General features: G+C 35.9%; 4 protein-coding genes across 10 annotated transcripts; all 4 read left to right on the top strand.

The window, feature by feature from the left end:
- Positions 1-1828: 1828 nt before the first annotated feature.
- LOC121997603 (probable LRR receptor-like serine/threonine-protein kinase At1g07650) lies at positions 1829-4664 on the top strand. Of its 4 annotated transcripts, none has more exons than XR_006116311.1 (5): positions 1829-2229; positions 2321-2400; positions 3141-3187; positions 3950-4225; positions 4303-4664. XR_006116311.1 is itself a non-coding variant. In XM_042552104.1 (4 exons), exons 1-4 carry the CDS (start codon positions 2093-2095, stop codon positions 4115-4117), a joined length of 465 nt encoding a protein of 154 aa, XP_042408038.1. In that variant the 5' UTR covers positions 1829-2092; the 3' UTR covers positions 4118-4289. The 4 variants fall into 4 exon arrangements, 1 of the variants encoding a protein (XP_042408038.1); XR_006116310.1 differs by having other exon boundaries at positions 3141-3205; XR_006116309.1 differs by having other exon boundaries at positions 3141-3220.
- Positions 4665-5577: 913 nt separating this feature from the next.
- Positions 5578-7266, top strand: LOC121995199 (pectinesterase-like). The gene is made up of 2 exons (XM_042549004.1): positions 5578-6340; positions 6569-7266. Exons 1-2 carry the CDS (start codon positions 5578-5580, stop codon positions 7264-7266), a joined length of 1461 nt encoding a protein of 486 aa, XP_042404938.1.
- Positions 7267-7846: 580 nt separating this feature from the next.
- LOC121997602 (1-phosphatidylinositol-3-phosphate 5-kinase FAB1B-like) lies at positions 7847-21567 on the top strand. 3 transcript variants are annotated; one of them, XM_042552102.1, is made up of 12 exons: positions 7847-7952; positions 8295-9305; positions 13518-14246; positions 15062-15215; positions 15296-15637; positions 15967-16863; positions 16962-17293; positions 17383-17506; positions 17585-17716; positions 17821-19227; positions 19630-19896; positions 20813-21567. In XM_042552102.1, the coding sequence occupies exons 2-12, from the start codon at positions 8689-8691 to the stop codon at positions 21137-21139; spliced, it is 5328 nt and encodes a 1775-aa protein (XP_042408036.1). In that variant the 5' UTR covers positions 7847-7952; positions 8295-8688; the 3' UTR covers positions 21140-21567. The 3 variants fall into 3 exon arrangements, with proteins under 3 accessions (XP_042408036.1, XP_042408034.1, XP_042408035.1); XM_042552100.1 differs by having other exon boundaries at positions 7877-8193; XM_042552101.1 differs by having other exon boundaries at positions 7878-8203.
- A 3315-nt stretch (positions 21568-24882) lies between these two features.
- LOC121997598 (ethylene-responsive transcription factor 1-like) lies at positions 24883-27162 on the top strand. 2 transcript variants are annotated; one of them, XM_042552097.1, is made up of 3 exons: positions 24883-25250; positions 25914-26774; positions 26856-27162. In XM_042552097.1, exons 1-2 carry the CDS (start codon positions 24989-24991, stop codon positions 26738-26740), a joined length of 1089 nt encoding a protein of 362 aa, XP_042408031.1. In that variant the 5' UTR covers positions 24883-24988; the 3' UTR covers positions 26741-26774; positions 26856-27162. The 2 variants fall into 2 exon arrangements, with proteins under 2 accessions (XP_042408031.1, XP_042408030.1); XM_042552096.1 differs by having other exon boundaries at positions 24884-25250; positions 25911-26774.
- Positions 27163-27475: the final 313 nt, after the last annotated feature.

Here is a 27475-nt window from a genome sequence, read left to right as displayed (position 1 = left end):
GACAACAATAATACCGAGTGAAGAATAGGCCGATAGCTCCATTCAATATGACCAAGTTGATGACGTCCCTGCTGAGTAACCTCTAGTCAGCCTACGACGAGACACATATACATATCTTACTGTATTTTTTTGGAAGTTTGTACTGACGACAGCAGAGAATGTTTAATAACTAAATAATAATTTAGAAGCTTCGAACTTGTCACATCATAGAGATTTATGTGCTTGTTTAAATAAAGATGTCAGATATACTTTTCGACTTGTTTTTTCTTAAGACGTTTTAGAAAATGTACGTATATTTTGAAATACATGCACAGACACTATAGTGACACTATAAAAAAATATCTCCAACCAAAACGGAAATATACTTAAAAAAAATGAGATTACATAATACTAAAAAGATAATATTTTTTTAAAATATTATCTTTATTTTTACAACGCTTTTAATTAACACCCTTGTCAATAATTTTTTTTTTTTGTTTCTTGATAAAAATAACGTTTTTTTAAAAAAAAAACAGTATCTATACATGATTTTTTTTTTTAATCAAAGGAAACTCTATAAGCGTTGTCTATTCTATACAGATTGTTTGATAGGCACACCGCGCAATTTTTTAACGAGAGCTGCTTTTCCCCCCTCCCAATCTGACACACACCCCCTCTTCTTCTCCCTCTCTCCCTGCCAAATGACGCATGTAGCCCCCTCCTCTTTTTTTTCCTTTTTTTTTTAATTTCACTTAATTTTTATTTAGTTTTAATTTTTTAATTAATTTTGTTTAAAAATAACTCTCAGTATATTTTAAATTTTCTTTTTTAATTAATTTAATTTATTATTTTTTATCAATACTTATTTTTTTCAGTTTTATATAAATTTTATTTAGTTTTTATTTTTTAATTAATTTAATTTATTAATTTATTTAGTTTTATTTTTTAATTAATTTTGTTAATTATTTTTCATTAATACTTATATTTTTAAAATTTTATTTAAGTTTTATTTTTAATTAATTTTATTTATTATTTTTTTAATATTTATTTCTTTAATCAATTTTATTTATTATTATTGTTATCAAATTTTTTTAATTTTATATAATTTTTAAATTACTCCTTTCCTGTAAATTACCTTCCTAATTTGACACTTAAATTATCCTCATCCAACTATTGATACATGTCATAATCTTCTCTCCCTTTAAATCATCCCTCCCTCGAATCATTGACATGGTTAGAGGATGGGTAATTTAAAGAGGGTGAGAGATTCTGACATGTGTTATGTGTCAATGGTTGGAGGGAGGGATAATTTAAAGGAAGAGAAGATTATGACATGTGTCAATAGTTGGATGAGGGATAATTTAAGTATCAAATTAGAAAGATAATTTACAGGAAAAGAGTAATTTAAAAATTATATAAAATAAAAAATTTTAAAAAATTTGATAATAATAATAATAAACAAAATTAATTAAAGAAATAAAACTAAATAAATATTAAAAAATAATAAATAAAACTTAAATAAAATTTTAAAAATATAAGTATTAATGAAAAATAATAAACAAAATTAATTAAAAAATAAAACTAAATAAATTAATAAATATATATAAGTATTAATGAAAAATAATAAATAAAATTGATTAAAAAATTAAAATTAAATAGAAATTTAAAAATATATAACTATGAATGAAAAAATTAATAAATTAAATTAAATTTAAAAATAAAACTAAAAAAATCAAAAAAAAATCAAAAAAGATAGAGGGGCAGAACAGACATTTAAAGGGGAGAGAGAGAGGGGGGAGGGGAGGTGCGCGTGTCAGGGGAGGGGGGAAAAGCAATTTACTTTTTTAACAAAGTGTCGCCCAAAACCGAACGCTCCTCCTCTGCCAAGACAAAACCCACGAATGCTCCTCCTTTGCCAAAACTCCCTGAAACGCTCCTCTGCCGAAACCCACCACCAAAATGCATGAAACCCTAACTCCTCCGCCGAAACCCACTGCCTCCCCGAAAACTCATCTCCGCCAAAACTCATGTCAACGAAAAACCTAGCCTCCAAAACTCCAATAAAACCCATCTCTACAAAATCCCTCCTCCACCCCAAAACCCATCTCTGCCAATGGCGACAGCCGCGACGGTTTCTTCCCCGGCAATCTTCCCTCTCCAATCCTTCGCCAGGAATGGCCCTTCCCGAGTTCCTCACGTCTCTTTCAACGTCTCTCTCATCCGTTCACCTTGCTTTCCCGTTTCTTCCAAGTACTCTCAAGCTTCCTTTCGCTCATCCTTGTCCATTTCCAGCTGCGTAGGTTGGGGTCTTCAAAATTTCTGGTTTGTTTTCCCTTTACAGGAAGCACAGGGCAATGACTGTAGTTGGAGCTCTACCGAGGCTGGCTCCTGTGCTCCCAGAAAAGGGATTTGGTCAATTAGGTCATTTTTTCCCTTAAAAGTTGTTCTATGTTTTGAAAGACGTTTTTTTCCTCTTCTGATGTTGATCTAAATTTGATTGATAGGGATGATCTGGTACAGAATTTATGCCTATGCCAATCAATTTTCGCTTGGATTCTTTAGCATTGACCTTTGGAACTTTACTCTTTAATGGGAGGCCACTGGGTTTACATTTTATTCTCTTAATCTAAAAGGGAGATTGCCATGACTTGCACATAGCACGTTAGGCATTATAATACCTAATCATCTTGAAATGGTCAGCACTTTCTACAACATTAACTTCCTTGCAAAATGTCATGTTTCTATGTAAGTATTTGGGCATCCTTTAAAATTGGAAAATTGATATATAGTTTATGCAGGATGCATGTCCATGAATTGCATTATTATATTTGTGAATATTTGTGCATATTTCATTTATATATAAAAAAGGCTTGCTATTGCCAAAAGTTGTGAATATTTGTGCATATTTGTTCATTGCTTTCTCTTATGGTATTTCAACTTTAGATTATTTGTAATATCCAGATAATGGAATTTAATGACATAGGTTCATTGAGAGAGTTACATTTTTGAAATGAAGGCATCATATTGAGTTGTATATATTGATCTGAATTAGAGTATGCAAACTTTGAGTTGTATATATTGCTCTGAATTGAGTTGTATATATTACATTTTTGAAATGAAGGCATCATATTAACCTTATGTTAACTTTATAACTCTTGCAGAGGGCTCCAGAGTATGCAATGAGAGGTTACTTGACAGACAAAGCAATGTATACGGTTTTGGTGTGGTAACATTAGAAATTGTCAGTGGATGAGCAACACTAATTATAGGCCCAAGGAGGAATTTGTTTATTTTCTTGATTGATAAGGAATTATTTTTATTTTCTTTTCATTGATGTGAGATATTTCCTGATAGATCATTATTTCCTAATCATAACCAAATTTGCTCTGTACGGTTAGTTTAGTTAGAAAAATCTTCTTAGAACATTTTCATGTTCTAGAAAATAGACTTCAAAAGTTGAAAAGAGTAATAAAACAAATATTTAGAATCAGTTCACACAATAATATAAAATAATTGCAAGCTAATTGTAATCAGACAGATTAGTTTGAACCAAACTATTTAGGAATAAATAAAATGATTTAGTGTTATAAAACTATACAATTATTTTATTGCTTGCAATTTTTACACAGACATGCTCCTAATTAGTCTCTCGTTTAATTTGCTTTAGTCAATTAGGCATCTAATTAACTATGGTTGCAGTCGTATCAAACAATGTGTAAGTCAATGCAGTTTTACAGATCTTGTTCACTTCTTAACCTTTCCCTCCTCTGAGAAAATCATTTTTATGTTGCATTCTCATTTTCATTTCCATTGAACTTAGGTTTCTTTTCATCTAGATTGTTTGATACATGTGTACAAATTCTAATTGGCATCTTCTCGTTTCTTTCTCAAAATAAGAATTTTTTAATAAACAATAGACTGTTCTGTTATTGAATCTTACTGGATCTCAATAATCCATTCCATTTTACAGGCTTATGTTTTGCAAGAGCATGGAAATTTGCTTGAATTAGTTGACCAAAGTCTTGGCTCCAACTACTCAAAGGAGAAAGCACTGCAAATGTTGGAACTGTCTCTTGCTTGCACCGACCTCTCCCCAATGCTTAGGCCTGCAATGTCATCACTTGGTGGAAACTCTTGAATATCTAATGTTGCCCTATCATTAACTTCTTTTCTCCAGGAATTTGAAGCATTTGTTGGCTTGTTACTACTACGTACAACTATTGTTGGTGTAACCTGAGAGTGGCAGGCAAGAGCTCTGTGCAAACTTGTTTCTTTGATCAAATGCACCTTATAATCATTGTTTTCGTCAATTTCCTTTTCCAGGTCATAATTTGTGGAATATTGCTTGTTTTGATGGTGATTGATAATTTTGCAAACACACTGTAGACGCTTATGACTAAATCCAGATTCAAAGTAAAATGAAAAGAACTTGTGATCATTCTCCGAGAAGATGTAATATTATCATATTCAAAGCAAAGAGCAAGCAGGATTTATGATCATTCTCTGAAAAGATACAATATTATTTGAAAGATGCAATTCAAGAAGGATTTTTTACTTTTGTATAGGCTTAACATGGATTCAAAGTTTATGGATTATATACATATTTTTCATTTGAATTGTATGACACATTTTGACACATTTCTGGTTCAATAATAAGAAGATTGATTATTTTTATGATATTTTAATTGGTATTGTTTATAAGAGTTTAATTAAAAAAATTTATGGTGTAAATATAATAGATAATAGTTTAAATATATTTATCTTTTGTTGAAAGAATTGTATTTGAAAAAAAGACAACGTTTTATAAATATTATAAATATTGTAAAAATGTTATTTTTACGAAAAATGACAACACTTTTAAAGCATTGTCTTTGTAAAAAAATGATAACGCTTTTTAAATGTTGTCTTTGAGCGGATTTTTAACAATAGTACTTTTAACACTTTTTCAATCACATAGATAATGTATAAAAAGTGTTGTCTTTAAACTTTTTTTCTTATAGTGGTATGCAATGTTTCATATTTGAATACACTCATTGTTACAGTCTTTTTTATGTTCTTCTTCTTATACATAAATTATTGACTTGAGAATCGGATGACCAACACGGAAACTCCTTCTCTGGCCTGACACCAATGCTCCTAAATTTGTAAGACAGTATGAAGTCTTTTTCTAGCCAACTGTAGAGTCGCATTCCTAGCTAGTCGTCTTCTTAACTTTCGAACATGATCGCACTATTTATAAAAAAAATAATTAATTTAATAACCGACAGAATTAGTCAATATTATAACAATTTATTGGTTCTATTTACATGATAATTTTTGATAAATAAAAAATGATTTATTTAATTTCTATTAGTTGGTTCAATTTTATAATACTCTAAGTAAAACTAAATTCTTTTATAATTTAATTTATTTAAAAATAATCCTTATATAATATTAATGAACTTTGACTGATTCTTTCATAATCTTATAAAATTTCACTTTTTAATTTACAGAGTCAAATACAAATTATCCATTTAATTTTTTTTATATAAAAAACTTTATTGGCCATACATCTATATAAATACTAAAGATTGTTATTAGTTCTACGCTGTCCATCCCATGGAGCTTTTACTCTGCCTTCTCTTCTTCCTCTCGTTAGTGGCGGGCCGGCCGAGTCATACCACTTGGCGCCTGTTCTCCGCCCGCGATGAACTTCAAAGGCTCACCTCGCTCGTCGGGGACGCTCAAAATTCTGTCCCGGATGACGATCGCCACCTCTCCACTGCCTCCGGCGAGTGCCTCGGCCTCTTCAGGCTCGCCGAAGATGCCCTCCGATGGAGCGTTTCCGACGGAGACCCTAAAACCACCCCTTCCACCGGAGATCATCTCTCCGACTTGCACTCCTGGCTGACTGCCGCCGCCGGATACCTCATCGACTGCAAGGACGGACTCAACCTCGCCGGCGTCCATGGCGGCGGAATCGCACGCAGGCTCCATCGCACGTCCTCTCTGGTCACATCCGCGCTCCGAGAGGTCGCGTCCCTGTCCGCCGCTCGCGGCAGGAGGCTGGTGCAGGGGTTCCCGGACTGGGTGCCCGCCGACCACCTTAGACTAATTATGGGCGACGATTTAATTATCAAAGCGGATGTGGTGGTGGCGCAGGACAATACCGGGAATTACACGACGTTGGGGGACGCGCTGGCGGCGGCGCCGGAACACGCTGATCGGTACGTGATTTATGTGAAGAAGGGAGTGTACAAGGAGTACGTGGAGGTAAGGAAGCCTAACTTGACGATCATGGGAGAAGGCATGAATGAGACCATCTTCTCCGGCGACCGGAACAATGCCACTGGCAACGGCACCGGCTCCTCGGCCACTTTCAGTGAGTATATTAAAATTTTCACATTGGTCCTTATATTATACTACAATTTCTTTAAAGTATTTTAATTGCAAAGCACCCCTAATAAAAAAATTAATACTTATAGAGGCCCTCTATATAGACTGTAAAAGTAATTATTTTAAGGGATAAATGTTTCCGCAATTAAAGATAAGATAATTAATTTGACCGTATCTCCTAATGTATTGATTAACGATAATTAATCATGCCCAGCTGTTTCGGGTCCACGTTTCATAACGATCAATCTGGCGATCGAGAACACGGCGGGGCCGAAAGCAGGGCCAGCGGTGGCGCTCCGCTCCGACTCCGACCTCTCCGTCTACTATCGCTGCCAGATCTCCGGCTACCAGGACACGCTCTTTGCCTCATCCAACCGCCAGTTCTATCGCGAGTGCCGTATCTTTGGCACCGTCGACTACATCTTCGGCAACGCCGCCGCCGTCTTCCAGCGGTGCGACATCCTCTCCCGCCTCCCTCCCCACGGGAACGCCGACACCATCACGGCTCAATCCCGCGAGCTTAAAGACCAGAACTCCGGCTACTCCTTCCAGTTCTGCAACGTGACGTCGGCCGGCGAGGACCTCCCCGCCGCCGAAGTAGACGTCTTCCTCGGCAGGCCGTGGAGGAACTACTCGCGGGTGGTGTTCATGCAGTCGTACCTGGACTCGTCGATTCCGCCGGCGGGGTGGTTGGACTGGGATGGCCGCGGCTCAACGGCGGACTACGGCGAGTTCCAGAACTACGGGCCGGGTTCAAGTTTGGCCGGACGGGTCAACTGGACCGGATATCATATCCTGAACAAACCGGCCGAGGCGGCCCCGTTCACGGCCCACGAGTTGATCAATGGCGACAGCTGGTTGCCGTCGACCGGCGTACCGTACACGCTCGACCTGAACGTGACCAATTCTTAGTGAAAATTTCCATTTTTACCCTGTAAAGTTTTTAAATTTGCAGCTCAATCATTCCCTCATTGATTCGTAGTAGTTTTCTTGTTATTTTAAGTGAAGTTTTAAATGCTAATGAGATTTTGGCCCTGATGATCTTGAATTTGTGAAGTGCATTTGTGAAAAGAAAACACAGCCTCTGCAATTTCTGAAACTTGAAAGGCAAATTTACATTTCTTTCTTAATAAAAACATGCCAAACGTGTGGATCGATTATAAAAATAAATTATTTATCCCAAGAAATTGATGGCGTGTATGACATATCAAAGCATTAAGCTAATTATAAAATAGATCAGCATTTTCTATATTAAAATAATAATAAATAAAATGAACATTTTAAAATTATTTTTACTTAAAATTAAGTCGGTATCGAGAAAACACTTTATGGAAAATTAAATTAATACATAAAAGATTTGCATCGCCACACGTTACGCATGGTCTAATCATACAACCTGCTGTATGCTTGTGGTACCCGGCGCACATGGGCAATGGGGAACCCGGAACCGGGTGGAAACTTTGGTAACTGGTGAATAAAAACAAAAGAGGATGAAATAAAATATTGTGGGCTGGTCCTTAGCATCCACACTGAAACCCGAAGCAGAGACGGGCAACGGAGAAGGGTGGTCGAGGAGGAGGAGGAGGAGGAGGAGAAAGGTGCGATTTTTCGTCCCTTTTCTGCGATTTATTGGGCGACGTATAGGTTTCAGTTTCCGTGATTTTGGTTGGGGGATCGATCCGATTCCACAAGGAAGCTTCCTGAAACGCGGAGGAGGATCACGTGTGGCGGTCGATCACTGTCACCCCAATTCGTTCGTCTTCCCGGTGTCCTTCGAGAACTAAAGTAGGTCGTAGCGTCGCCGTCGATTCCTTGGGGCGTGGATCCTCTCCGATTTAGGTTTTTGGGGGTCTTGTTCTTCCGCTGGTTTATTTCTTTGCTTCTTCGGATGATTTCCCCCCAAGGAAATTGATATATAATTCTTGTATTTCTTGTTGCAGATATAGTTTCTAAGGGGTTGGTTGGAATTCTTCGTTTTGTTTCGAGAAGTGCCGTCGGATTGGTACGCATGATTGTCTTAGGGTTTTGAATCGCATGGATATAGGAGTCCAAAGGAATCGGTTGTTTCACGGAGCAGTGAGTTAGAGTGTTGTTCTTAATTCTCCATATGATAAAAAAGAAGGCTTCTTGAGGTGGAGTCTGGGCCTTCCTTGTCTCTTGATTATGACAGGATTTATTTTGTCGTAATCAGTTCATTGGGCACTCCACTGAGTGGTCTAAAGTTTCTTCTGTGGAAAGCTGACTCAGAATCGTTGGTTAACGAGACTTTTCCATCATTTTAGATAGCAACAAATGAACAGACCAGAATGAGAGGGCTAGAAAGGCCCATCGTCTATGGAACCCGTGGGAAAGAGGTTCCCTAATCTGTTCAAGTTGGTGAAGTCCTGGATTACTTGGAAGACTGAACCAGATTCAATTTCAAGGGCCTTTTGGATGCCTGATGATAGTTGTATGGTATGTTATGAATGTGACTCACAATTCACAGTTTTCAATCGCAGACACCATTGTCGGAAGTGTGGGCGCATTTTCTGTGCTAAGTGCACCTCAAATTTTATCCCTGTAAATTCGTATGAGTCAGAGAGTCTCCAGCAGGAAGGGGAGTTGATTCGTGTGTGCAACTTCTGTTTCAAGCAGCGGGAGGATGTGACAACTGCAAGATATGAAGCAGAGCCATCAAGCCCTATTCTTAGTCCTTCCCTTTCAAATACAAGTTTTGATAGCACAAAGTCCAGTGGTGCTGGTAACAGTAGCCTGTCAGCAGCAGTTTCTTACACATACTCAGGTGGAGCTTTCCAGCAACCGTCCTATGCTCCTGCTCCTAGTCCCAACCAGTCTGTCCAGTTGGAAAATTGCTTTGACAAACAAGACTTGCTGATAGAAGAGGGTTGCATGGATTCCTTGGTGGATAACGGTGACCATTCACCTACTCGATTCGGGCTTTGCTTAAACAGGTGGCTTTGTCTTTCTAATATCATTCTCTCTACAGCAGCATACTATTTGCTTGATAGTGGAGTTGGTGATGACTAATAATATTTATGCATGCCCATATGACAACTCTCTGTTTATATCATTGTATACCATAAAACCTCATCTCATTTGATCGTTATTGTCCTTAGGGCCCTAATATATTCTAGGATGTCCACATCTTAATCCATTAGATTAGAGCAGGTGGGTTATATGTTCATCCAACGTCTAACCTATACTACTCAGTTCAAAGATGAATTAAATTGGACAAGTATGTGCATTACAATCTGAAAGGGTCACCATGTTGTTTTTTAATGCTCGTTCAATTTGGAGGAATTGGACAACTTGGAGAAACTATGACAAATGTTCTATTAGAAATTTCCATCTTATTGCTTTCTGCGTGTTTAACTTGCTGAACTGAATTAAGTTCATTATTTTTGAGGTAAAACGTTGATGGTTTAACCTAATATATACACCTCCCCGACTCTCACTGCGCGGCTTCCATTGTAGCAGTGGCAGTGCCCAGTGTTTTTTTTAAAATTTTTTATCTTCATTGCCCTTTCCCTCTCGACATTCTCCGGAGTTCCCTTTCCCCTTTCGGCATTCTCTGAAGTTAGGTTTTCTCGCCACGACGAGTTCCCTTTCCCCTTTCGGCATTCTCCGAAGTTAGGTTTTCTCGCCATGACGCCCACCTTGATGCGACAACCTCCTTGCCGCCACCTGGGTACGTCCTTCGTCGGGAGCTGCCGTCCCTCTCCGCAAGACACTCGCCGCCACCTGTGTGCGTCTTCTTCAGATCTTCATATTTTCTTGTAATTCCAAAAACTAAATGATTAGGGATCTGCCTGGTTGATAACAATAGTGTGTGATTAGGCTTTAGATGCGATTTGTGATGGCCTTGCATCTGGAATTGGTGGATGTTCTTTTGGATCTACTAATGTTTATTTTTGTCCCTACCTTTTCTAAGAATTCTTGTGGATCCCCTAAAACTTAATTTGCTGCAATCTTGATATGATAGGAAGAAGAATATTTTTAATAGCTCTTCATATGAAGCCGATATACTGCCTGATTCTTTTCATATGAAAAACATTCTGGCAGTTTTATTATTTTTTTCCCACAAAACAAAAAATAAAATAAAAAAATATAAAAATGAGAGCATGGTGCTCACCACTAGGAAAGCTAAGTAATTAGGTAAAATAAACAATATCAGAATGTTTTTGTGCAAATCTGATGCAGATCTGTTTTTCAGATCTGTTGTTGTTTTTTTTCGAAGGAAACTTGCAAAACAACGTTTCTTTATATCAAAGAATGGTAAGTCGTTTCATTTTATGTTCTACTATTTTGTTTATTTAAGATTTTTAATGTTGTTTTTAATATAAGGGAAAACATATGTTGTCATTGTTGGACATGAACCGGATATGTATGACATGTGGGTAGAAGCATTTGGTAAAGTTAATGACTTTAAGGACGTTATACATCAATCTTTCAAGAGTAGAGAGAAGGTAGACAGAGCTTTTCAGACACACTTGAATAAAAAATCTGCACCCACTTCTTTTACATGGAGTGGAAACGAAAATTTATGTGCAGCTTTAGGTTCATTGTCAAGTTCAAATTCAGGGAGAAGACTTTCTCAATTTGAAAAATTAATTAATTTGAAAGATGCATTCGAAGAGCTAAAGCGGCATTTGGATTCTCTACAAATTAGTGATGATGATTAGACATGTTGTTTCAAGCTGTTATCTGAGTTGAACTTCAAACACTGATTTTATCTGAGTTGTTGCAAGTGTTGCGTCGAAGTTGAAATTATAATTTTATCTAAGTTGTTTTATGAGTTGTTGCAAGTGGTGTGTTGAACTTGAAACAATGAGTTGTTAACTTGAAACAATGAGTTATATGAGTAGAACTTGAAATAATTTTATCTGAGTTGTCAACTAAGTTGTTTTATCTAAGTTGTTGAAGTTAGGATGATAACTTGTAATAAATGATTTCCTGACAACTTGGATAAAATTATTTCAAGTTCAACTCAGATAACTCATTGTTTCAACTTCAGCACACCACTTGCAACAACTCACATAAAACAACTTAGACAAAATTATTCTTTCAACTTCGACACAACACTTGCAACAACTCAGATAAAAATCCATGCTTGAAGTTCAACTCAGATAACAATTTGAAACAACATGCCTAATCATCATCACTAATTTGTAGAGAATCAAAATGCCGCTTTATCTCTTCAAATGCATCATTCAACTTAGTTAATTTTTCCGACTGCGAAAGTTTTCTCCCTGAATTTGAACTTGATAATGAACCTTAAGCTGCACATAAACTTTCGTTTCCACTCAATGTAAAGAAAGTGGGTGTAGATTTTTTATCCAGGTTGTCTAAAAAGCTTTTTTTGCCTCCTCTCTACTACTGGTGTATAGTTCCCTTAAAAGCCATTAATTTTACTAGATGCTTCTACCCATGTGTCGTAAATACGTGGTTCACGTCCAACAAAGACAACATATGTTTTTTCTTATATTAAAAACAATATTTAGAATCTTGAATAAATATACAAAATATTAGAACTTAAAATGAAATGACTTATATTCTTTGATATAAAGAAATGCTGTTTTGTAAGTTTCCTACAAAAAAAAAACAACATATCTGAAAAATTTTCGGATCTGCACAAAACCAACATTATGATATTATATATTTTACCTAATTACTTAGCTTTCACCTAATTACTTAGCTTTCCTATTGGTGAGCACCATGCTCCAATTTGTATTTTATTTTTTGTTTTGTGGGAAAAAAATAAAACGGTTGAGAATGTTTTTCATATGAAAAGAATCGGCTAGTATATCGGCTTCATATGAAGAGCTATTAAAAATATTCTTCTTCATATCAGATCAAGTTCGCAGCAAATTAAGCTTTAGGGGATCCATAAGAATTCTTAGAAAAGACAGAGACATAAGTAAACATTAGTAGATCCAAAAGAACATCCACTAATTTCGGATGTAAGTTCCTAAGGCCATCACAAATCACATCTGAGAGCAGATCCCTAATCATTTAGTTTTGGAATTACAAGAAAATATGAAGAAGAAGACACACACATGTCGCGGAGAGGGACAACGGCTCTCGACGAAGGACGCACACAGGTGGCGGTGAGAAGGGTGTCACGTCGAGGAGGGCATTGTGGTGGGAAAACCTAACTTCGGAGAATGCCGAGAGGGGAAAGGGAACTTCAGAGAATGCCAAGAGGGAAAGGGCAATGAAGATAAAAAATTTTAAAAAAGCACTAACGGGGCATTGCTAAAGTGGAAGTCGCGCAGCGAGAGTCGGGGAGCATATCAGCTGTGTGTGTATATATTACCCTGCACACCCATCCGTGAGCACTTAGTGTTTTTTTTAGGGTTTAGTATTTAGGCTAAAGGAAGTGAAATTTGAAAAAAAAAAAAAATAACACTATGCTCTCAGGTTGCTTACGGATGGATGTGTGGGGTAATAAAACTCTCTCTATATATTCATTTCTATGTTAAAATAATACCTAATTTTTGGAATGGGTGTGATAATGCTGTCCAGTACCTAAGGTTTTACCATAGCTCTTGCTTTGCCGTTTTGATGATTCCACTTATTTATATCAACTTAAAATAATTAGTGTTTTTAATTGATTAATGTGAATTTGAATTGAGGAATTGTCCATATATCTACTATCTTTGAGTTAGCTTTTCATGAACACATTGATTTTGTTCTGAAAAGAATGGAAAAGAAAATCTAAGATCTAATTAAACTATTACTAAATAATTATTAGGTGTGCTATCATTATTATCAATAATAATATTAACTATTTATTGAATTCAATAATTGTATCATAGAGATATAATAGAAATAACTATTAAAATTCATTTGCAAAATTGTAGTGATTGTGCCAAATAAAATTGTTTTGCAAATTTAGATTTCTTATTACTAAAAAATGTCCTTGTTTAAATTTTAAATTTTTGTATATTGATTCTAAATATTGATTTTCTGGTGCCTAAAGAAGTTCTGTACATAAAAAATCATTTTGAAAAATAGAATTGTCTATATTTTGCTCGTCTTCATCATTATATCATTTTTGCTTCTTCCTGAAATTATATGGTGTTCTTATTTATTGGAGACTCTATATTAAAAGTTGATACAGAGAATTAAACTAAAAATTCATAGTTTCCCTCTGGTTATAGGAGTGATGATGAAGAAGATGATTTTGGAACGTGTCAGTGGGATTCAGAAGAACAAAGGTATGCCAACTCTGATGAATTTTATGGGCCACTTGAATTTGACGAATCTGTAAAGAGATGTGGATCACATAAACCACATCCTGCTGAAGGAGATATTGACACTCAAGAAATCAGCATTCCATTGCTCGACAACAGAAATTACCACACTCATTTAAGCACTGATAAGGTAGAAGAACATTGTACTGTAAATAATGTTGAATGTGATACTTCATCTTCCATATTTGGCGTGGACACTAGTGATGCAGAACCTATGGATTTTGAGAACAATAAACAACTTTGGCTGCCTCCGGAGCCTGAAAATGAAGAAGATGAGAAAGAAGCTGTTTTCTTTGAAGATGAAGAAGATGATGCTACAGGAGAATGGCGCTATATGCGTTCATTGAATAGCTTTGGAAGTTTTGAGCACAGAAATCGAGACCGATCAATTGAGGAACATAAGAAAGCCATGAAAAATGTTGTTGAAGGTCACTTTAGGGCTTTAGTGGCTCAACTACTTCAAGTTGAAAATTTACCTATTTCTGAAGATGGCAAGGAGGGCTGGCTAGATATACTAACCTCTTTGTCATGGGAAGCAGCAATGCATCTTAAACCAGACACTAGTAGTGGTGGAGGAATGGACCCTGGATTATATGTCAAGATTAAGTGCCTGGCTTGTGGGCATCGCTGTGATAGGTAAGCCAACATTCAATGTTCTAAAATGCTGAATAGACCTTTAGGGATCATTTGGTATGGAGGTTAAAATGCCCAGCAATATCATTCCTGCAAAAAATTGTTTATTGAAATGTTATGCCCTTGAAATTTTTTCCAGGAATATAAATAAAATACACAAGAAAACAAAGCTTTGGACAACTTAAAATACTTAAGTAGACAACAACTAATTAAGAAAACTGTAGCTAGTTAATTACTACTAATACTTCTAACTGCTGATATACAAAAGTGCATTAAGAAATAGTCAAGCACTTAAAAGTGTTAATATCTTAAAATCACATTTTAAAACATCATAACAATTATTGCTTTGACAAATAACCAAACAGAATTGTATAAAACTGATGATGTATGAAACTACAAAAGCAAAAAATGAGAATAACCTAAGTTTGTCAAAACCCAACACATGGGACTAGAGGCCAATCATCTTGGTCAAATTTTTCATTCCCATCCAAAATTCCATTGCATAGGAACTAATTCCCACCTCATCATATCCCATTGCAGTGATATATGAAACATGTTTTTATGATGATTCTCACCAATTCCAATGCCATGAGAAGTAAAATGTTCGAATCCAATTGAATACTTCCCCATGAGAAATATTTTAGTTTTTAGTTGACTTTACTGATAGTTACTACTTACTAATGACCCTTCCCCATGTTGGAGCATACCCCTCATAATATGGAATAATGTTGTTGCAGGATCAAGTATCATGATTTGGTTGGTTTGTCTCTGGTTGTTTCTTAATTCTTAACATAACTTTCCCCCTCATTTTCTTTTAGTATGGTTGTGAAAGGAGTTGTGTGCAAGAAGAATGTGGCCAACCGACGTATGCCTTCAAAGATTGAGAAAGCCCGCTTTCTAATCCTTGGTGGAGCTCTTGAATACCAGCGAGTATCAAATTTGCTTTCAAGTATTGATACTCTGTTGCAGCAGGTTTGTTGGGCCCTTATTCTTGACTAACATGTTTCATAGAGATGCTTTACTAGTTTCATATTTCATGATGTTTTATTCAGGAAATGGATCACTTGAAGATGGCAATTGCAAAGATAGATTCTCACCACCCCAATGTTCTTTTGGTAGAGAAAACAGTTTCTCGTTGTGCTCAAGATTATCTTCTTGCTAAAAACATTTCGCTTGTTTTGAATGTAAAAAGGCCACTTCTAGAGCGCATAGCACGCTGCACTGGTGCAGATATTGTCCCTTCAATTGACCATCTTTCATCTTCAAATCTGGGGCATTGCGAACTGTTTCATGTAGAGAAATTCGTTGAAGAACATGATATTGCCTGCCAAGATGGAAAAAAACTAAAAACATTGATGTTTTTTAGGGGATGCCCCAAACCCTTGGGTTGTACTGTAAGTGCTCAAGTTTCACTGTTTTATTAGTTACTTCTTGCTATGAAATCCTCAAACAATAGTTTAGACATTTGTATTTGGTGAATTCTTCATGCAAGTAAACTCAAGATATTTCATTGTAAAATCAATTTCAGTAAAAGGTTTAATTTCTCAGGAACTGATTTTAGTTGTATTTAATTCTTTCCCAACACTTTTTTTTATTAAAATTGAAGTTTACTTCAAGTTTTTTTTTTTTAATGTTTCTGAAGATGGCTACATCAATCTCATTGGAGTTTATAAGCACTCCAAGGTTCACAAATATTTATCTGTATTCCCTTTTTGATTTACAGATTTTGCTTAAGGGTGCCTGTAGCAATGAGCTGAAGAAAGTCAAGCATGTTCTTCAATATGGAGTATTTGCTGCATATCATCTGGCTTTGGAAACATCTTTTCTTGCTGATGAGGGGGCCTCTCTTCCAGAACTTCCATTGAAGTCTCCCATAACTGTTGCACTTCCAGATAAACCCTCTATGGTAAACCGATCTATATCCACAATTCCTGGCTTCACAATATCTCCAGCGGATAAGTCACAATCTAGTAGTGTTGTGCAAACTTCTGGGAAATCAGATCCCAATTTAGGACCAGAAACTGGATCAGCTTTACCACTTTCTTATGAAGATAATACTTCTCTCTCTAACTCTAATAGTGCAGTTGTAAATATGCATGATCTTTCCTTTGATAAAGGCAACCAACTGAATAATATGGGAGAACAATGCCTGGTCCCTTTTGTTTCTTCGTCTCACTCAGTTACAGCTCCAAGCTATTCCCTTGGTCGTTCTGCCTGTCATACTGGAGAAGAAATTATGGCAGACTTTTTGAGGGGTAATGAACCTGGATGCATGGAAACTCATAAAGAAACAAGTATCAGTCATCAAGTTCAAGCATCTAACCTTCATGAAAATAGAGGTGTCTTTGAGGATGGTAGGGGGACAGACTGTGATGTGCAAAGAGATGACTTAAAATCTATAAAATTGCATCGAGATAATTCAAGGAATGATGATTTGGTTACAAAGGAAGAATTCCCACCATCTCCATCAGATCATCAGAGCATTTTGGTTTCTCTATCTTCCCGCTGTGTTTGGAAAGGAGGTACTGTTTGTGAGCGTGCACATCTATTCCGCTTCAAATATTATGGCAGTTTTGACAGGCCCCTTGGGAGATACTTACGAGACCACTTATTTAATCAGGTTTTTTTATGTCTTTTAATTTTATTTTATTTCCTGTACAAATGTGTAGCTAGAGTGATATATAAAGAAGCTTTCTACTCTCACAATGTATTCTACAGAGTTATAAGTGTCGTACTTGTGAGATGCCATCAGAAGTTCATATATATTGTTATACACATCGCCAAGGCAGCCTGACAATATCTGTTAAGAAGCTTGAAGAATTTGTTCTGCCGGGAGCACGCGATGGCAAGATTTGGATGTGGCACAGATGCCTGTGCTGTCCTCGAGCTAATGGGCTACCACCTGCAACTCCAAGAATTGTAATGTCTGATGCTGCTTGGGGTTTGTCTTTTGGTAAATTTTTAGAGCTTAGCTTTTCAAATCATGCTGCTGCAAGTAGAGTAGCTAGCTGTGGACATTCACTACACAGGGATTGTCTACGCTTTTATGGGTAATTTTCTTTACCGTTATTTCTTTTTGGCACTTTATAAGGTAACTTGTATTTTTCTTGTTCATTGATCTTTGTCCGAACTTGAGTAGATATGGGGAAATGGTTGCTTGCTTCAAATATGCACCAATAAATATACACTCTGTCTATCTGCCACCTTCAATATTGGATTTTAACTACCAGCATCAAGATTGGGTACAAGAAGAAACAGATAAGGTCTCATTGGACTAAGTTTGGTTAGTGCGGATTTATTTGGCACTCTTGGAAATTAATTGTTTTGATTTAATTTGACAGCTAAGTAATATTGCACTTGATCTCTTCGCTCAAGTACAAAAGTCACTGCACCAACTTGAAGAGAATATCTCTAATGCTGCTAACATGAAAGTCCTTGAAGGTATTTTGCTGAAAGAGAGAGCAGAATTTGAGGTGTGGAAACATAAATACATGCCTTTTTATATTATTTTCCATGTCTTCGTGAAATGATGGCCTTCTCATATCAATGAAGATATCTTCTACTTTACTGATCTCAGGAATCTGTTCGGACAGTAACTAAAAAGGAGGAGACAGATATGCAGCCATTTGTTGATATACTTGAAGTTAATAAGTTGCAAAGGAAATTGCTGTTCCAGTCCTATGTATGGGATAAACAAATAAAATTTGCTACTGACGCATGTACTAAAGGTTTGCCAACTAAGAATAAAGAGGAACTAGCTCCTAGGGTTGGGAGGAGCTTCACAAATTCAGACTGTTCAGTTTCTGTAACTTCTGCTGGACCCCATAATGGGAGTGGGAGTAAAGATGAAGATGATCAATATAAACAACCTTCAGATCAGCAAAAACTAGATTTAGAACATGAGAGCACCAAAGTCCTCTCTACTAGCAAAACTGCAAGCAATCAGACTGATTTCCTGGAATCACATGATGGTCCACATAGGGTTGTTTCTGTGGGGCAATACCCAATCATGGATGAGCTCTCTAACACCTTGGATGCAAAATGGATAGGTGAAAATGGTCCTACTTCAGTTGATGCAAGCAAATTGAACTTATCAGGTCTAGATGATACAACTCATATTGAATCATCTGAGAATGTTGAAGAAAGCTATCACATTGATTCAAATTCAACATCTACAAATACTTCTAGATCATGTGAACACATTGAAGATGTATCTGTTTTTATCAAGACGTCTGTATCTGACCTCTATGCTTCTCTCAACAAGGATATTGATGGTTTCCTTAGTGCGTACCATCCTGAAAGTATACATGTATTTAAGGAGTTATTGCAGAAGGGGTGGGGAAGGCTGTTTCTTCCCCTTGGTGTTAACGATACTGCCATTCCAATTTATGATGATGAACCAACGAGTGTCATTTCTTATGCTCTTGTTTGTGCTGATTATCACTCTCAAATATCTGATGAGCCTGAGAAGTTAAGAGATGGTAGGGAATCTCCACTTTCTTTTACCATCCAGGATTATGGAAACTCTTTCATATTTCAGTCATTGGATGATATTCCTTTTGAAACTTTCAAGAGTCTTGGGTCCATTGATGATAGCACTCCATCCATCCCTGGTAGCAAGAGTCCCCTGACCATAGATCCACTTGCATCCACTAAATCAATGCATGTTAGAGTCTCTTTCGCAACAAGGTATAGTGTGACTTGCTACTATGCAAAACATTTTGAAGCATTAAGGAAAACTTGCTGTCCATCTGAACTCGACTTTATAAGGTCTCTTAGTCGTTGCAAAAAATGGGGTGCACAAGGTGGGAAGAGCAATGCCTTTTTTGCAAAGTCTCTGGATGATAGGTTCATTATAAAGCAGGTTACCAAGACTGAGTTAGAATCATTTATTAAATTTGCTCCTGAGTATTTCAAGTATCTGACAGAATCCATAAACACTGGGTGTCCAACATGTTTGGCAAAGATTCTTGGCATTTACCAGGTATCTGACCCTGTTCCACTTTTTCATGTTTGATTTTCCATATCGTCTTTGCGAAACTAGTGTCGGTGCATTAACCAAATATCGCAATCTGACTGACTTAAATCTTGCCTCTTATTTTGTTGATTGCTTAAGGGGGCAAAATGGGCCTCTCCACTACATTTATTACTCTTCTTAACCATTGACATTACACCTTTTGTAGCAAGGATAAACTGAAAGCACCAATTTTGCTTTTGTTAATCTGAAGTAGAGACTCATCCTTATTATTTACTATGGTGAAAAGAACATTTTCTTGTTTGTTATCACCAATCCAGATACATCTTCTCCTTGATTTACCATTCCAAGTTCAAGCTCTAATTTATCTTTTTCCGAAACAAAATTGTTTTATATATATTTGTAATATAGGTCCTAATCAAAAACTCAAAAGGTGGAAAAGAATCAAAGATGGATGTTCTTGTAATGGAGAACCTTTTATTTGGAAGGAGTGTTACGTGGTTGTATGACCTTAAAGGATCTTCAAGGTCTCGATATAATGCAGATTCAAGTGGTAACAATAAGGTGCTTCTTGATCAAAATTTGATTGAGGCCATGCCTACTTCTCCAATTTTTGTTGGAAACAAAGCAAAGAGACTTCTGGAAAGAGCTGTGTGGAATGACACAGCCTTTCTTGCGGTAAGTGAACTGTTTTGATAGGTCTGCTCCTTGCATTACAATTATCTGTGACAGAACTCTTTTATATATCCTCCAGGAAACATGTTCTTTATATTTGCACAACAATATGGTAACACCTCTTTCTGCACACTATCAGAATTATGAAATGTAAATCTTATATTTACTTGGACAGGGATCAAAGCTGAGAAAGTAAATGATGACTGTATTATTAATTGAACCTCATAATAAGTCCCACATATATATGAATTATTTCCACTGGAAGCATTTACCATTTGGAGGAAGCCCAAGTTCGTATTATCTTTCAGCTTTCTCTGAATCCAAAAGCAAATTGTAGTATGAAATTTGGTTTCTTTCCCAATCCCATAAAATGCAATTTGTGTGAGCACAACAAATATGCTTTTGCTAACCACTCCTATTGCAATCCATTCCTCTTCAACTTAAAATTGCCAATTAACACAACTGAATTTTATTATTCCACAAGGAATTGCAAGAAGAACAAAGATAAGGTTCCTATCTTGTGCAAGTTTAAATTGGCATCAAAGTCATGTGGAAATCATCAGTGAGATTTATTTCTTTATTTTGTAGTTGCGCTCATGGTCTCTCCTTGCTATTGAGTTTATGAATTCCATACATGAATCTAAATTGCACAATGGGAATTTTGAGCTTCCATCAACTGACAGTTTTTTTTTCCTGTTGCACACCCACATATGTTATGCCCATTGAAGGTGAGAAGGGGTAGGAGAACCTTAAGTATGCAGTATGTTTCTTAACTGAGAATTGTGAATTGTGATATTTGCTTATCTAGTAATGATAATAATGTGATTAAACTGCTAACAATGAATGTTCTTTCTAATTGCGTTTCTAACCATTTCTGTGCCTATAACTTCTTTTTGATATTTTTCTTGTTTTCTCATAGTCCATTGATGTGATGGATTACTCTTTGCTCGTGGGGGTTGATGAGAACAAGCAGGAGCTGGTTCTTGGAATCATTGATTTCATGCGGCAATACACATGGGACAAGCATCTCGAGACATGGGTGAAAGCCTCAGGAATTCTGGGAGGACCCAGAGACGCATCTCCCACTGTGATTTCACCCAAACAATACAAAAAACGATTCAGGAAAGCAATGTCGGCATACTTCATTGTGGTTCCTGATCAATGGTCACCACCTACCATCATACCAAGTCAATCACAGTCTGACCTTTGCCGAGACGATCTACTAGCCGCCTCTCCAAATTTATAAATGCCAGCCTCAGCTTACTTTTAAGGTTTGAACTGGCTACATCCTACCATAACACTATGGCGGACGGCCGTCCGATTGTTCTTTGCTAAGCCAACCTTCTGATGTTCATGTGAATGCCATTGAGATGTATAGTGGGCGATTGCCCACATTTTTGTCATTTTACACCAAAGCCCACCTCGTATAAAATCCAATAATATACAGTATGTTAGGTTTCTGTCTCCTATTTGTTGTTCTCTCTACATATGCCCCATTTATTTGTCAAAGATATGCAACATGGATGTCGCTATCAAGATCCATAACTATGCTGTTTGTCTACCATTTATTTGTTTGTGTCCATGAACTTGCTCGTTGTGTGGGAAGTGTATGTAATGTAAGTAGCAACACTAGAATATGTACATTTCAATCACAATAAATCTGATTGCATAGTACACTTGAGTGTTTCGTTGTAGTGTTGAAGTGTTCCCTAGTACGATCTCTCGTCGTTATGTTTGTTTGAGTTCTTTCGAGCTTACAATTATCCTTGTCGGGGTTCTCTATCAAATCATGGCTTCGTGCTACCGTGGCTACTTGTCGATCATGTATGTCGTCTTGTTTCTCGGAAGTTGGTTTGTCTCATCATTCAAACCTCCTTAATGGAACCCTAATTTATCCTTTTGTATTTCCCCTCTGAATCATTGTGGATGTTGTTACAATTTCAATACTCACCTCCTTTCCCTCTTGTTCTTTCTCATCCTACGTTTGCTTATGCAAGAAATTGCTACAAATACAATTTCATTTCAATTGATATTTTCTACAATTCTAAATCATATTTCTTCTACTTTGCTCGATTAATTTTAGAATTAGACGACTTTTTCTCTAGTTCACCTATCAGATAAATTACTTTGAAGTTTGACCTCTAAAATATTTATGAATTTGAACTTTGATCATTTTATTATTACATTCGGCGATTAAAAATATTAAATTAATTAACAAGACAAATTGGAATCTTGTCACCTTTTTCTTCGTCTACTATTATTAAAATCAAAAGGAGTGTGTAGGGCACATGGCCCCAAGCCCCACGTTACATTCAGTGAACCTGGCTCAAGGAATATCTCTAAAACTTTTGCTCATCAATATTTAAAATCATTCTAAATAGCAATTCATTGAGCTTTGTTTTTTCTTTGAATATTTTTTTTCCCATGTGCATGTATTTTAACTCCATGTAATTTAAAATATAGATTAATATTGAGGTTAACTTTTGTAATACAGTATCTAATGTACTAATAAATAAATAAATAAGTTAATTACATCTTGGACAAAAAAATATATGGTACCTGCACGTTAGCGTTCGCTCACAATTATCTTATATAACTGAGCGTCAGGTTCTTTAGAAATTTTTTTTTTATTGATGATCAATATAAATTAAAAAATATTTATAACAGATAATTCAGAAATTTAATATCCCATGATTATGTATTCCATGTCGATGAAAACCTTTTACAAATATGTTATGAAATTTAATATCCCATGATCATGTACTCCATGTTAATGAAAATTTTCTACAAATATACTATGAAATTTAATATCCCATGATTATATACTCCATGTCGATGAAAATTTTTTACAAATATGTTATGATTGAGATTTAAATCATAAATATTTAAATGATAACTTAATATTCTTTCATTGTATCATAATTTCAGGGTATATGTCCGAATAATCGGATGCCCGCTTGGATACCTCGATTCTCAAAAAATAAATCGGGATGTCCAGAAGTGATTCCGAATACCCGGAGCTGTGAAGATCGCCCAAGAATGTACAAAGTATTATATATATGTATATATAAAGAGAGAGTTGCTCTGCAGTGGGTTGTACACCGCGCGTGTGTGAGTGTTACATTGATCCAGACATCTGGATTCAATTTAGACGTCTGGATTCAATTATTTTTTAAATCAATATTTCCTAAAAGAGGAACATTATACCCTGTTAGTATATAAAGTTTTTTAATTTTAAACACTATAATGAATTATAGAGAGAAAACTAAACTCTAAAGAGAAAATCTTATTAATTAGCTTAAATCCATTATAACATAACCCCTAAATCTTAAAATTTTAAATCCTAAATACATATAATATATTCCATAAATATCTAAAATTTTTAATCTTAATACAATAATTAAAAAAAAACTATAAAAAACATATCTATTCCATTATAACCTAACTCCTCAATTTTAAAATCTTAAATTCTAAATATATATAATATACTTAAAATAAATAAATAAATTTATATATATATATATATATATATATATATATATATATATATATATATATATATATATATATATATATTTTTTTTTTTTTCGGACCGCAGTAACGGCAGGAGTGTGTTGGTGAAGGCAATTAATTAACGTACGTAAATCAATTGTCTGTATGCATCCCTGCCCGCGCCGACTCAAACTGACCCATAAATTGCCCCAATATAGTGGTCAGCGTGTGCTCGCTTTCTCAATTTAGCACAATACAATCCTAATTTTATAGAATCCTTATTTTAATAAATTTACGAGTGTTTTTTTTTTAAAAAAATTGATTTAAAAATACTGATCGATGGCAGTCCGCTCCTACTGTTTCTATTTTATCTGCGTGATGGATTAAAATTTTTTAAGGAGGGTACGTTTTAGAATTAGTCGGTGTAAATTTAATATTTAAAAAACTGCCAGATAAATCAGTAAATTTGGAGGATGCGTATGCATTTTTTTAAATACATTAGAAAAAAATAAATATAAGAAAAATATGATAAAAGGGGTTGGAATTAATAATTTATAATTCAGGTATAACATAAAATATATATTGCACAGATAAATTAAGGACTAACACACTGATAAATTGATGAGAAAATATGAAATTTAGCAAAATGTCACACATTATTCTATAATCTACCACCACCTACACGAAAAATTAATTGATAATGGCAACAACCACCATTAAACTCTATTAATTAAATATCTACAATTCACATTTTACCAATTTTTTTTGGAATTATGATGGCTTTTTATAATGAGAAGGTATAAAAAAATAAAATAATTTAAACAATTTTCTTTTAAATGTAAAAACTACGTGAACGCCGCATGAGCCAGATTTAATATTATCAATATCACACCTCCAAGTTTTAAAATTCAAAATCATATATATCTCTCTCTTCTTTCCTAATAACCTACGCCCATTCTTTAAAATTTTAATATTTTTTGAATAAGGAGGTTTGAGAACTCATGGATGGTATTGATTAATGAACTTGTCACAAATTTTATTTTTCAATTTGATTACTATTAATTTATACTGTCGAATTCAAATATGTGCATATAAATATATTAAAAATGATTATAAGGTTATATTAATTTAAATTTAAAGTGATTAAGAGTTTTTTAAATTCATCAATCAAATATCCAGATATACAAAACTGATTGATTAATTTAGAAAATTCTAAGTCACTTTAGATCAAAAGCAATAGTAAAATACTCCTGCAAACATTTTTAATGTGACTATTCTCCCAAATTTGAATTTATCATGGATAAAGAAAATTTAAATATAGAAAAAAAACAAGTGGGGTACAATGAAAAAGTGTTACGAGTTTTTAAAATTTTAAAACTTTGAGTAATACAGAATGTTACACACTCGATTTAGTAAAATGTCTAAAAAAAATTAAGAGGGTTCTTTTTAGTAAATTAATTTTTTAACAAATTTATTTTTTGGAAGAATATTATCTCTCTCTCTCTCTCTCATAAAGTGGAGCCTTTGGCTTCAACTCAACTCTGCGCTCTTTCCACCGTGTTCTGTTCTCGGGGAGGAGGAGGAGAAGAGTCGAGATTGGACGATGTGCGGCGGAGCGATCATCTCCGACTTCATCCCCACCGCGCGGCTGGTCACCTCCGACTACCTGTGGCCGGAGCTGAAGAAAAGGGGAGCCAGTGGCGCAAGGAGGAAGAAGATTGGATGCCGCCGGGCCGCTGCGGCGGAGGTCACCGAGGACGACTTCGAGGCTGACTTCCAGGATTTCGAAGGCGAGGCGATGGAGTTCGGGGCGGACGACGAGGTGCAGATGGTCGAAGCCAAACCCTTCGCTTTCACCTCGAAAGGCATCTTTTTTTTCTCCCTTCCCCTTCTTTCTTACTTCGATTTTATCCCTTTTTGATTAAAAAGAAAGGAATTCCGATTGGTAGAAACTCGATTTTTCTCTCTCTGCCACTCCACTTATGAATTCATGTGGGATCTAGTTCGTGCATGATGAATCTTTAACTCGCCATCTAGGTTTTTTTAGCTCAAATTAGGTATTGAGTTCTGCTCTTCCGCAAAATTTTTTTGCTTTACTTGGAGTATCTTTCTTACTTGGAACAACTTCTCTCCCAAGATTTTAATTTGCACCTTCTCTTCGTAAGATCGAACATCTTCCAAAGCAATTCTCGTTTAATTTGCAACAATTCTCCTGCCTTTCTTTTGTTTTGTGCTCTTGCAGTCTTCCGGCAACCAACAGTGTGCATGCTCGTTATTGAGACTATTATGCAGTATCATAGCTTAAATCTTATTAATTTCTGTTGGATCATTCATTATATCGCAGCCTGTATCGCTTATTTAGTTTTAGTTTTTGATCTGTATGACTTGCATATTTGTTCATCAAGCTTTTCCTCCGATGTTTATAAGTTTCCTTTGTTCTCTTTCTGATCGAGTCTTTCATCATCTTGCTAAGCATAGAAAAATTTCCTTCCAAAACATGTGCTAATTCCTTTTTAACATCGCAGTAGATGGAACACTTGGTCACAAAGATGTCGAATTGAATGGACCTGCAGTTAGGTCTGCAAAGAGGAGCAGAAAGAATCAATACCGGGGAATCCGGCAACGTCCTTGGGGCAAATGGGCAGCTGAAATTAGAGATCCCCGAAAGGGTGTTCGCGTCTGGCTCGGGACCTACAACACTGCTGAAGAAGCTGCACGAGCATACGATACAGAGGCCCGTCGGATCCGTGGCAAAAAAGCCAAGGTGAACTTCCCTGAGGAGGCACCACCAAATGTTCAAAGCTTCTTGCCGAGTTCAAATGCCCCCAAACTCTCCAAACTGAACCCTTCCGAGAAGCTCAATTTTAACCAGAATACGAACTACTTGGAAGGAGCAGATCAGGATATGTCTGCCCTTTTTGACTTTATCGACGATAAGGAACCTATCAAGCAATCCATGAATTTGAACTCCTTCGTGGAGAAGAAGCGAAAATCTCCTGTTGATGATTGTGCAAATAAGTTTTACTCCGATGGAAGATGCAGCTCGATTGATTGTTCTGAATATGGTTGCGAAAGTGAGGGGAAGACACCCGAGATCACATCAATTATTGCTGCATCGAGTGCTGGAAGTGTAGGTGGTGTTTCAGTGAAGAAACTTATTGGCAACGCTGAGAGTTTGTCTGAGGAATTGTCTGTTTTTGAGTCGTACATGAACTTTCTGCAAGAACCATTTCTGGAGGGAAGCCCAGATGTGTCGGCGGAGGACCTTCTCGTTAGCGATATGGCTCAAGAGGTGAACGATGAGGGCCTGTGGAGCTTTGCCGACTTTCTTCCAATGGCAGTGAATGGTTACTGAGGGATCTCATTCCAGCAATGGTGTTTTGTAAATAGTATGCAAGAGCTACTGCATCTTTTTTACATGAATCTTCGGTTTCGCTTTCTAAAGAACTTGTCCTCCAATTTTGTCTCAGGAATCGGTGCGCTAGAAGCACGGTGAAGAAGACATATCAGCTATGATTGTGAGAGGAACTTCTCTTTATGCTGTCATTTTCTATGTTATATATATCGTTGTGGTATTGTCTTGTGTGTTTCTCTATTTTAAGTACTGAATTCGCTTGTCGTAGTGAGCTGCTATGTTTATTGATAAATAATGCACACTCGTTGCTCTTAACTAGTCAAATTGGTAGTCTCTGAACTCATTGTAAGCTATCATACTTTCTATATGCGACTTCTTCAAGTGGCATCTATATGATATACTCAAGAGGTTTTCGCTTCTCAGTGAGTGAAAGTTTTGTCCTTTGATCTACCTTGAAGTTTCATACTTATTTTCGGTGTTTTGGAAATGAGTAGGATGCTCAATTGATAGAAGAGTCGGTTAACCTTGACAAGGTGGATAACTTATTCATCGACTCAAATCTCCCATCATTATAGATTGACATCATTGCCAACAAAAAAAAAAAATACTAAACGGCACATTTTAGTCAATTTTCCAACTGTTTAAAAATAAAATTTCTAAGGTTACAACTGTATCAAAATTTAACATTTTAGAGTTATCAAAGTACACCTTGATCCGGGCCTTGTTTATCGGCTT

The sequence above is a fragment of the Zingiber officinale genome, chromosome 6A (genome assembly GCF_018446385.1).
Source record: "Zingiber officinale cultivar Zhangliang chromosome 6A, Zo_v1.1, whole genome shotgun sequence".
Lineage (NCBI taxonomy): Eukaryota > Viridiplantae > Streptophyta > Magnoliopsida > Zingiberales > Zingiberaceae > Zingiber > Zingiber officinale.
This window is presented reverse-complemented; position numbering and strand designations above follow the sequence as displayed.